The sequence below is a fragment of the Crinia signifera genome, chromosome 8 (genome assembly GCF_055691185.1).
Source record: "Crinia signifera chromosome 8, ASM5569118v1, whole genome shotgun sequence".
In the NCBI taxonomy this organism is placed as follows: Eukaryota; Metazoa; Chordata; class Amphibia; order Anura; family Myobatrachidae; genus Crinia; species Crinia signifera.
Genome location: NC_139224.1, coordinates 107,562,402 through 107,573,956, shown reverse-complemented (window position 1 = coordinate 107,573,956; position 11,555 = coordinate 107,562,402). Strand labels below are relative to the sequence as shown.

The following is an 11,555-nucleotide window of genomic DNA, read 5'->3' as shown; positions in this document are numbered from 1 at the left end:
GATATTGTATTAGTGGACTAAGCTAGTACTTTTTATTATCCCAACATTTTCTTACCTCCCAAGTATCCCAATAGGACTGTCCCTCTGTCCCACCTGCGGGCAGCAGTGTCCTGTGGTGGTGTTAGGGCAGTTGTGAGGCCTCTGTCCCTTACTGCTCTGCACACAGTGTTTATTCACGGGGGACTGAGGAGCTGTAGGCCTACAGATTGCTGGCCATGCCCCGAGATGTAATAACAGGAGGCATGGCTCAAGGTAGCATAATTTTGTTGAAGCCATGCCCCTTTTTCTAAGGCAACCCTTTCATTGGGCACGGCCTTGTTCCTAATTCACACCCCCAATATGTTGGGAGGAATTAAGTACAATAAGAAACCGGAATCTGGTCCAAACATGGACATTTAGGGGGAATTTAGCTAGCTACAATAACCGCAAATTTCATGTCACCAACTCTGAGCATATAATATGCTTGGGGATAAACCCTATTTTAATAGTAAGTAAGTTTTATTTATATAGCGCACTTTCTCCAACAGGACTCAAGGCGCTTTACAGACATTAAAAATAACAATGCACATACTGCAATACAAAGGGTCATCAGTACAAGGAACAGGCAACAATGGCAGTACAGATATACATCACACATACAGATATGCACAAGACGCATTCTAATAAGGGACACGAACATGGGGAACATATTTACCAAGCTGTGCAGTACCCAGGCAGCCATTCATCGGCACCACATGGTGATTGCACAGCCAGTAACAGTACTGATATATATATACTAGATGTACTCTAATGAGGGACACAGACATGGGGAACATATAATTATTGAGCTGTGCAGCACCCAGGCAGCCAATCAGTGGCGCCACATGGTGATTGCACAGCCAGCTAGGTAGCCAGTAACAGTACTGATATATATATATATATATATATACTAGATCAGTGGTAGCCAACCCTAGCCCTCGAGAGCTACCAACAGTTCACATTTTCCAGACAACCTAGCTGCTGCACTCATTAATCACTGACACATTTTAAAAGATACACAGATGGAGCTAATTAGCTCACTTGTGCTTCTGTGAGGAGACCTGCAAATCATGCACTGTTGGTAGCTCTCGAGGACTAGGGTTGGCTACCCCAGTACTAGATGTACTCTAATGAGGGACACAGACATATGGAACATATCATTACTGAGCTGTGCAGCACCCAGGCAGCCAATCAGCGGTGCCACGTGGTGATTGCACAGCCAGCTAGGTAGCCAGTAACAGTACTGATATATATTCGTCCTGCCCCCCCCCCCCCCACACACACACACACACACAAACACACACACACACACACACACATAGTATTCACTATAGGATTGGCAGCGCGCCGGGGGGCGGACCGGGCCTGACAACGTCACAGCTGGGGGTGGTCCCGAGCAACCAACATCACAAGAGGGGCGTGCCCGGGCCGCCGACGCCATTAAAGGGGCGTGCCCGGACCGCCCCCGTCATGAAAGAGGCATGCCCGGGCCGCCGCCATCATGAAAGGGGGCGTGTCCAGGCCGCCGCCGTCATGAAAGGAGGTGGGCCCGGGCCGCCACAGTCATCAAAGGGGGCGGGCCCGGCCTCTCCGAAGCCACTATGCTGCCGGGGAAGCGCCAGGCATCGCCGTCTACGGTGATGCTGGGCTTCCCCGTGAGGTTGTTTTAGCGGGGTGCTGCGAGAGGGGCAGGGCGCATTTTGCCCTTTAAAAATCGGGCAAAACAGCCTAGAGGGAACACTATATACACACACACTCACTCAGCATTTTAGAGACACTTACACATAATGCCCCAGTAGTGCCGTTTACTCTCAAAATGCCCTCCGTAGTACCATTTACATAATGCCCTCCTGTAGTGCCATACTGCTGCTGCCGCCGCCGGCTCCTTCCATCTCTGAGGAGAGTGGAGATCGCGCTTCTACTAACTGACTCCAGTGGCCATTTCAAATATGGTGCCTGCTCATGAGCTAATTGGAGCTTGCAGCCCAAATCCACCCTAGGGTCCCACCACCCTCCCGGGCGGTAGCAACATGACCTCTTATGCGGTCAGCACAGCACATGCTGTAATGTGCTGTGCTGCTGAAAGGCTGCTGCTGAGCCTCTGCCTATTGCTGTGGGGGTAGGAGGGAGCAGTCACACTACCTAACTTGAATTGCCCTGTATGAGGGGCTCTGCACTTCCTACTGCTTAGCTTTGCCTGGGCATTGCATTAGGCAAGGTAGAGCCCCTTTTACATATTACGCCAGGTAGAGCCCCCGTTGCACGTTACGCCAGGTAGAGCCCCCATTGCACATTACGCCAGGTAGAGCCCCCGTTGCACGTTATGCCAGGTAGAGCCCCCGTTGCACGTTATGTCAGGTAGAGCTTCCATTACACATTGCACAAGATAGTAAAGGACAGAAGGAGGGAGACGGAAAGAGAAAGAGGGGGAGAAAGTATTAACTGACTCCAGCAGATGCAGAAGACTCTGATAGGGGTGTCACTAACCCAGCATTAGGCCCCGCCCTCTAAATACCTTTGAATTGTGGCACTCGAGCCAGTGAGGTAGCCCCCAGTGACTGGGTGCATGGGGATTAGCCAGTCCTTGGATCAGCCAGGACCCTATAGCAGCTGCACCCCCTACAACCTTGGTAGCTACGCCACACTGTATAGGGCCTAATTCAGCATGAAATGCTAATCAGAGAATTTGCAAACCATTTTAATTATGAAACGCATTTCTCTAATTTAATTATAAAACGCAATGCAAATGCTGCTGGCGGTGGCAATTGGCAAATAAATATCTGTATGCAAAGAAGTCAGTTTTGATTGACAGGAAGCCATTGTTAAGGGGTGGAAACATGGCTTTTTTAGGGTGTGTTTGAGAAAAAAAACACAGGCATGCCCAGGCATTTTTTGGGTGTGTCTCTGATGTCAGTGATGACCACTTGAAGCCCTTGGCCTTTAAGAAATGTAAGCAGACGCAGAATAATAAAGACAAAGAGGTGTATCTTGTTAGACAGAAGGAGGCTAAGAAGGTAATCAGATGTGCAAAAGCACAGGCTGGAGAGAAAATGGTCCAGTCAGTGGGTAAAGGGGGGAAAACTTTTTTTTAGGTATATATGTGAAAGGAGAAAATAAAAAAGTAAAATAATAATAAGACTAAAGACAGAGAGTGGAAGTCTTCTTGAGGGGGCAATGTAATAGCAGATCATATTAATAATTATTTCTGCTCAGTATTCACTGCTGAAAGAGAGGGGAAGGGGCCACAGTTAAGATGCAAGTATAGTCAGAAAACTGAGTGCGACACAAGTACATTTACAGAGGAGAAAGTCCTGACAGAACGCTCAAATCTGAAAGTGGATAAATCAATGGGGCCAGATGGGATACATCCAAGGATACTAAAAGAGCTTAATGGGGAGCTGGTAAAAAGTGTTCCCCCCTAGGAATTTTTGGGGACAGGGCGCCGCTGTACAGGATGGGGCGGACCGGGCCCGCCGACGTCATCGTAGGCGGTCCCAGGCCGCCGTGTCACCAGAGGAGGCGTGCCCGGGCCGCCGTGTCACCAGAGGAGGCGTGCCCGGGCCGCTGCGTCACCAGAGGAGGCGTGCCTGGGCCACCGCGTCACCAAAGCGGGCGTGCCCGGGCTTCCTCCGTCTGACCCCGCCAAAGTCCGTGAGCTGCCGGGGAAGCCTAGCGCCGCCGAGATTGCGGTGCCTGGAGCTTCCCCGGGCACAACATTAGTCAGGCAGCAGGCTCTTTTAGCGGGGCGCTGCTGGAGGGGCAGGGTGCATTTTGCCCTTTAGAAATCGAGCAGGGCGCAGCGCCCCGCTAAAACAGCCTAGCGGGAACACTAGTAAAACCAATAAAATAATTATTCAACCAGTCACTAGCTACTGGAGTAATCCCAGAGGACTGGAAAACAGCGAATGTAGTCCCACTACACAAAAGTGAAAGAAAGGAAGAGGTAAGCTACTATCGACCAGTGAGCCTTGCATCAGTAGTAGGGAAATTGATGGAACAATCTTAAAACAAAAGGCCCCCATACATTAGGCCGACTTGTCCTAGGGACAAGTCGGACCCAATTTACCTGCGAGCCGCCCGGCAGCTCCCCGGGAGGCTCACATACAATTTGGCACTTGATGTGCCATTTTTACATGGGATAAATCGCATGCGATTTATCCCATGTAAAAAAAACCCGGGGAGCTGCAGGGCGGTGAGCAGTAGTGGGGGCGGGCAGCGGTGGTGGGGGCGGCCAGCGTCGGTAGTGGGGGCAGGCAGCGGCGGCGGGGACGGGCGGCGTTTGCGGTGAGCGCAGTGTACTTACACATAGCAGCAGCGGCGGGGACGGGACGCGCAGTGGCGGCTATTATATTTTTAAAATACTTGTCAAATGACCGGCCGCTCTCTGGCCGCCCCCACCACTGCTGCCGCTGGCCGCCCCCACCACCGCTGCCGCTGGCCGCCCCCACTACTCCCCCGGTGTCTGTATGCATATGCCTGTCAGGTGGCAGGTATATGCATACAGGGAGGTCGGACGTGATCGTATGTACAGACCGTCCGACCTCCCTGATCCGGTCCGATGCGCACGGGACCGCGCATCGGATCGGATCAAATGTCACATACCTACGATTTTGGGCCGATTTCATCCGATTATCGGCACAGAGTGCCGAAATCGGATGAAATCGTCCCAAAATCGCATAGTGTATGGGGGCCTAAAGAGTTGTAGAATATCTCAAAACCAGCAATTTACAGGATCCGAAACAGCATGGGTTTACTGGGGGAAGATCATGTCAAACAAATGTTACTGACTTTTTTGACTGGGTGACTAAAGTAATAGATCAAGATGGGGCTGTAGATGCAGCTTATCTAGGCTTTAGTAAGGCTTTTGACACTGTCCCACATCGCAGACTGTTAAATAAACTTGAAAGCTTGGGATTGTATTTTAAGATAGTTGAATGGATAAGAGCATGGTTGCAGGACAGAAAACAGAGTTGTAGTAAATGGAGTACAGTCAAAAGAGGGAAAGGTTACAAGTGGGGTACCCCAGGGATCTGTACTTGGACCAGTGTTTTTTAATATCTTTATTGGTGATATTGCAAATGGAATTGAGGGTAAAATGTGCCTTTTTGCAGATGACACAAAGGTATGCAACAGGGTAGACACACCAGGAGGTGTAAAACAAATGATTGATGATCTAGGTAGATGGTCAAGAGCATGGCAACTACAGTTTAATGCCAAAAAAATGCAAAATCATGCACTTGGGTTGCAAAAATCCAAAGACTAAATATAGTATAAATGGCACTATAAAGGAAACTACTGAGGAAGAGAGGAATCTAGGTGTCACTATTTCAGGGGACTTAAAAGCAGGTAGGCAATGTAACAAAGCAATGAAGAAGGCAAGTCAGATGCTTGGTTGCATAGGGAGAGGTATCAGCAGTAGAAAGAAAGAAGTAATAATGCCACTGTATAGGTCATTGGTACGACCTCATCTAGAGTACTGTGTTCAGTTCTGGAGGCCATATCTCCAGAAGGATATAAATACATTAGAGACTGTACAAAAAAGGGCAACTAAAATGGTGCAAGGCCTACATCACAAAACGTACCAGGAAAGACTAGTACCCCTTTTCCACTTGCAAAAATATCCCGGGTTTTTGCAAATGAACCCGCATCAACCCGGTATTTAGTGCAGTGTGAAAGGGTCTTTGAAGAATATCACATGTTCAGCATTCCGGGATCTCTGACCAGGGTAGGACCAGGAAACGACAAGGGATGCCGTCAGTGTGAATGGGGACGGTGTCAGTTTCTAGTGTGCGGCTGCAGTGAGCGGAGTGCCCGAGCAGCCCGGAGAGAGGAGAGGCATAGCGGATCTCCGTGCACGGCCCGGGCAGAGGTGGCGGAGGAGCAGCGGCAGATCAGAGCTAGGACAAAGCGGTGAGGATGGTGTAATGCAGCCCGGATCCGGCTAGAAGAGGCGGGAGCAGCAGCGGCTCGGTGCGGGGAGAGAGCGGAGGAAGGAGGCGGTGCGGGGGGACTGGCTCCTACGGTACACTGACATAGCCTCTCGACTCCGAGGAGACCGGCTCCTACAAGGTAGGACACCCTGTCCGCTGGATGCAGCAGTGGGGCACTTCCTGATCCCAGATCTATGGCAGATCTATGGATCAGTGTGAATGGGGCTGTCCCGGGTCGATCCCGGGTCTGAATGCAATGTGAAAGGGTACATTCCCGGGTAGTGTCCCGGGAAGCATCCTGGAACACATTCTCGGGTCTGACCTGGGACTGCAAGTGGAAAAGGGGTATAAAAGATCTTAATATGTATACATTGGAGCAGAGAAGGTAAAGGGGGGACATGATAGAAACTTTCAAATCTATCAAGGGCTTTAACAATGTGCAGGTGGGAGACATTCTTTACAGGAAGAGGAGCAGCAGAAAACGAGGACATGCACTAAAACTAGAGGGAGGAAGATTCAGGGGAAATGTGAGGAAGAATTACTTCACAGAAAGAGTAGTAGATAAGTGGAATAGCCTCCCATCAGAGGTGGTAGAGGCAAATACAGTAGAACAATTTAAACATACTTGGGATAGGCATATTGATATCCTTACAAAAAAATAAGGATCAAATATGGTTTGAGGTAACATGTTTAAAAAAGGGGCAGACTAGATCGGCCAAGTGGTTCTTATCTGCCGTCAAAATTTATGTTTCTATTAGACTGGCCCAGTTTAAAATAAATAAAACAATTCTGTTGCAGATCAGCAGCTTGAAGTCTTTTCATGAAGTCGTTTCTTCAGACCCTTATTTACACATCTGGAAAGGAACAGTTCAGAGTAACATGGGTGTGATGACTTTCCTTTTATATTTTGTTTTACTTGGCTACGTGAGCAAAGATTATGGTGTTTGATTGTAAGACTGATAGGATAATCAGTCCTGGGAAAGTGCACAAATTGGATGTGTGGACACAAGTTGCCACGTCATCAATATCCTGTGTGGTGTTTTGAAAATGAATTCATTGCTTAATTTCTGTAAAATAAATAGTTGTGCTTTAATATTCCTTTCATCTGAGAGCGCTATGATTTACGCAAGTACTGTGGCTGGCTAAATTAGGTGTGAACCACATATACAGTAAAACTATAGTTAATGAATACACCTACATGCAAAAGGTTGACACCGGTACGAAAGGTCAACATACATATTGTCGATCTTTTGACACTGTCAACCTTTCTGTACCGGTGTTGATTTTTTTTTTGTGTGTGTGTCATTTTTAATGTTTCATGATATCTGAGACAACTGATAGGAAAGGTATAGCCTCACCATGCGACCGGCAAGCGACCTCCGCCTACTACCACTGTTCTCTGCAAGACTATTCCCAATAGTAGGCCACATGAATGAGAAATAAAAAAAAAAAAAAAAAACTTGTGGCCATTTGGGGTTGACCTATTGGCTGTCTATTTTTAATGTAGATCTATCAATCGGACACCGGATAAAGTTAGCTTGCATTTTTTCCTGTGGTTTTTTTTTTGGGGGGGGGGTTGGGTTCTGTTTCATATCAGTCACTCTGATTTTATTTCTAATTTAAAAAAATGGAAACCAGGGCTTACTGTATCCAAGGCTCTGTGTGATTGATAAACCCACAGGGACGGTATCCCACTATACCCTTCTGTGTATGTAACTCATTTCTTCTCTTCTTGATTCCAGAAATCTCAAGAAACCACAATGGCCTCCTCCCACCTGAAGTACATCTCTTTGGGGATCCTAGTCTTTCAGACCACCAGTTTAGTCCTCACCATGCGCTACTCTCGCACCCTGAAGGAGGAGGGGCCAAGATACTTATCTTCCACTGCCGTGGTGGCTGCAGAGGTGCTTAAAATTGTAGCCTGCATCCTTCTGGTATATAAAGAAAGCAGTAAGTATATGTGAAGCTCGTTTACAATATGGTACAATATTTATGAGAAGAATGATGCGTAGTCTAAAACATAGGCTATTATGAGAAATAACAAAAGAGATGATGCCTAGTGATTATCATGCCATAAGCTAGATGCACACCTATACAATCATCTGCCCGTTCACCCAATACTGGGTGAATGGCAAATTATTGTTTAGGTGTGTACGCAGTGCAAATGCAGGGGCATTCACAATAGTTACCCCTGCCCAGGCGACCTCTCGATCTTTATCTGTCTATTTACCCATACATACCTGGGGTCAAGAGAGGTTTTCTTAACCCGATCAGTCAGGGATCAAATGTGTGTGTGTGTCGTCATTTTATCAGAATGCAGCATATCATTTCTTTAATAATCACGAGCAGAAAAAGTAGAGGGCAACAAAATCAGGGAGGAAAAAGTGACTGACATCATTAAAGCATGAGTCATGTGAGTGATGTCACAAGTTCTTAATGATATTACGAACTGCTTATGACTTGGTAATTCCCTCTTCTGCCTGTAGAGGACTTGTATGTTGGCATTGCCAATGAAACATCACCCCCCTCCTTTCTAAATACAACAAGCTCCAGACAAAGAAAAATTAAAAATACAATTGTCATCCGCTAGGTCAAGCATAAGGGACGTGTAGCCACAAATGTAAGTGTTTATTGCTTGTTCTCAGTAATGTTTGGAGAGGCAGAATATAGCCATCTAATGACCAGACCCCAGGCTGTCTCGCGTATTGTCTCTAATAGTAACAGGAGAAATAGATGGTATTTCATTTTATAAACGGCAGGAAAACCACAGGACCGAACATTTGGGCAGAAATAGAGACTAAACAGGGAGCTACAACCATGAAACACTGCTCTGCTTCTATTATATGGCAGAGGGGGTTCTCTCAAGATTTTTTTTTTATATATATATTTATGTCCAGTATGAAGTAGCTAAGGAAGGAATCCCCTGTCCTTTCTCAACTTGCTGCCCGCAAAAACATTGACTAATCTAGATATCTTGGAAGAGATTCCAATATCACCCAGTGCTAGACGTACCATACTGAGTTGTGTATGGTAACATAATGCAGTATAAGGGTTTCTTTGAGTAGTGTGGTGAATGTCCTTCACCACACTGATCAATTAAACCAGTGGTTTTATCACTCCACCACTGGATTAAGTGACACAAGTTGTAATCTTACTATAAATATGACTGAGATAAAAGCTTTTGAGGTTTTTAAGTCTGAACTCCTCATTTGATCCCGACCGGAAAACCTTAAAATCAAAAATGCTTCCAACAGGGAAAAATACTCCCAGAAACGCCAGACACCCCCAGCCCTCCCCACGAATGCCTCTTTCAGTCCATCAGGCAGAGGCGCCCAGTGTTTTGTGCTGTGATCGCAGGACATGTCCTGCACACGCACAAATTACACCAAAGAGCATAATGTGTGTTGGATCGCTTCTGTGATTCAACCTGAATTAGCTCCTATACCATGATTAGAGACTAGCATGATCACTCTGAATTATCCTACAATATCACAAACCAGAAGGTGGTTCCTAAAAGCCTAATGATACATTAATGACTTGCCTTGATTTGCTTCTCCCTCCTATTCAAGAGCTGGGTTTCCCAACAGTGTGGGTACCCTGATTAATTCTATACACACTTGTCATATCAAAGGAAGTCTCCCTCATTGGAAGTCTTGCTCCTCCCAATACAGTTACCCTCATCTACATCCAGTTACCCATAGTTGGTGACATCATATGTACCAGCTGTTACCCTTATTATTGATGGGAGAAGTCGCTGCCTTTTTTAACGATTTCCCATGTAATGTAGATAACATTTTGTTGAAGATTTGTGGCTTTAGTTTTGTTTCATTCCTATATTGTGTATAATAGGCACTATGATTCCTTTTCTTCCCATTTACTGCATATGTGTAATCGCTGAAACAGAAATTATGTACTATTTCATGTACTTATTTATTACACTTCTTTAAAATAAAAATTACAATACAGTTAAACAGCAACACCTGTATTAGCCACCTGGAGCTGTGGATCCATTCCTAACATTCTGTCCTATCCTGCCACCATATGCCACCTCTCTATCACTTTCCCTTGTGTTACCAGCCTCTGCTGAATACCAAGGTTTAAGAACCCCACATGATGTAAGAGTTCTCCCAATTCCAACGGTTTAGGGCGATGTATATCTTGGCTAATTTTGTTAGGGCTGGGTTAAGCTAAACAAAAGCCAACCCACATATACTAATTACAGCCACTGAGGGTTGTCTTGCATGTGTTTTGATGTCATCCCTGTACCCAGAAAGAGATGCTCAGGGCCTGAATCTGATTGTTTTTCAAAAGCAAACTCTTTCTTTAATGGACAAAACCAGGTGCACTGAAGATGTAACCTGTGCAGAGAGAGTTAAATTGTGTGGGGTGTGTTCAAACTGAAATCTAAATTGCAGTGTAAAAATAAAGCAGTCCGTATTTACTCTGCACAGAAACAAAATAACTCACCCAAATGTAACTCTCTCTGCACATGTTACATCAGCCCCCCCATGCAGTGCACATGGTTTTGTCCATTAAAGAAGGAGTTTACTTCATGGTTTCGTCCATTAAAGGAGTTTGCTTTTGAAAACCAGAATCACCCCCATTGTGTGTAAAATTGGAAATGGCAGAGATCCTAATAATCCTATGCCATGCATATTTGCAGACATATTTAAACATCCATATCTTTTAATTCTCCTGGTGACTGGAGCAGTAACTTTAAACCTATTAACAATTCCCCAGGCACTAAGTAAATATATATAAGACAATTTCCATGGTGTATATAATCTTTTATTAGAGTGAACGCCTTAAATATAAACAAATGAACATGGCCATAAGCCCAATTGCACATTAAACTCACATTAATGTTTTATCTGTAAAGTCAGAAGCCACGTTTACAACTGGCCCTTGCGACAAGGGAAAACACAAGCTAGCAGCCAGTGGTATAACTAAATCTTTGCCGGATCCATAGCAAGTGGACCCTAATGCTTCTATGTATAGTATACTGTTAACTCAATGCTCCATCGGAACGTTGCATGGCATTGCATTGCATAATCACTGAAATAACTCCTTTGTATTTCTGTTGCCCATAATCTAACCTCTGTGCATTCAGCTCCTGGCTTATTCCGTCTTCTCAGGGGACACAAGCGGTAATGGTGCCCACACAGTGCGATTCTCGCATGCATTTTTAACTTTTTAGATCAAAACGCATCACGTGTAGTTCACATCGCACAGTGTTTATTTTAGCTTTTGATACAATGCTCGCTACCGCGTAGTTCATATGGCAAGCCAAAAAAGTATGTGCAGGCAGTACTTCTTGTACTAGATCGCATCACATCTAGCACCATGTATGAGCACCTTTAGGCTGACTTCCATCCAGAGCCTGGGATAGAGATGTGTCACCACATGGGCTGGATTCCTTGCAATTACTAACGGCCTAACACCTACCGAGTGCAAGGGTAGGCAAGCTTTTTCTATCTGTATGCCAGATAAAATATAATTGAACTCACCCAAGCCCCTACTGCTCTCAGATACATGCCCTTATATGCCAATAGGTCCGTCCACATGCCTATGATACGTCATCAGACCTCTCCACATAAGATGACGTGA

At 45.8% G+C, this 11,555-nt stretch overlaps 1 protein-coding gene across 2 annotated transcripts in view; it reads left to right on the top strand.

Annotated features, from left to right (window-relative positions):
• SLC35A3 (solute carrier family 35 member A3) overlaps positions 1-11,555 on the top strand; it is a 50,500-nt gene that overhangs the window by 25,199 nt on the left and 13,746 nt on the right. For both annotated transcript variants that reach the window (XM_083156949.1, XM_083156948.1), the window contains exon 2: positions 7,691-7,898. In XM_083156949.1, coding sequence (XP_083013075.1) covers positions 7,709-7,898 — 190 coding nt within the window. In that variant the 5' untranslated portion in view covers positions 7,691-7,708. The remainder of the gene's footprint in view (positions 1-7,690; positions 7,899-11,555) is intronic.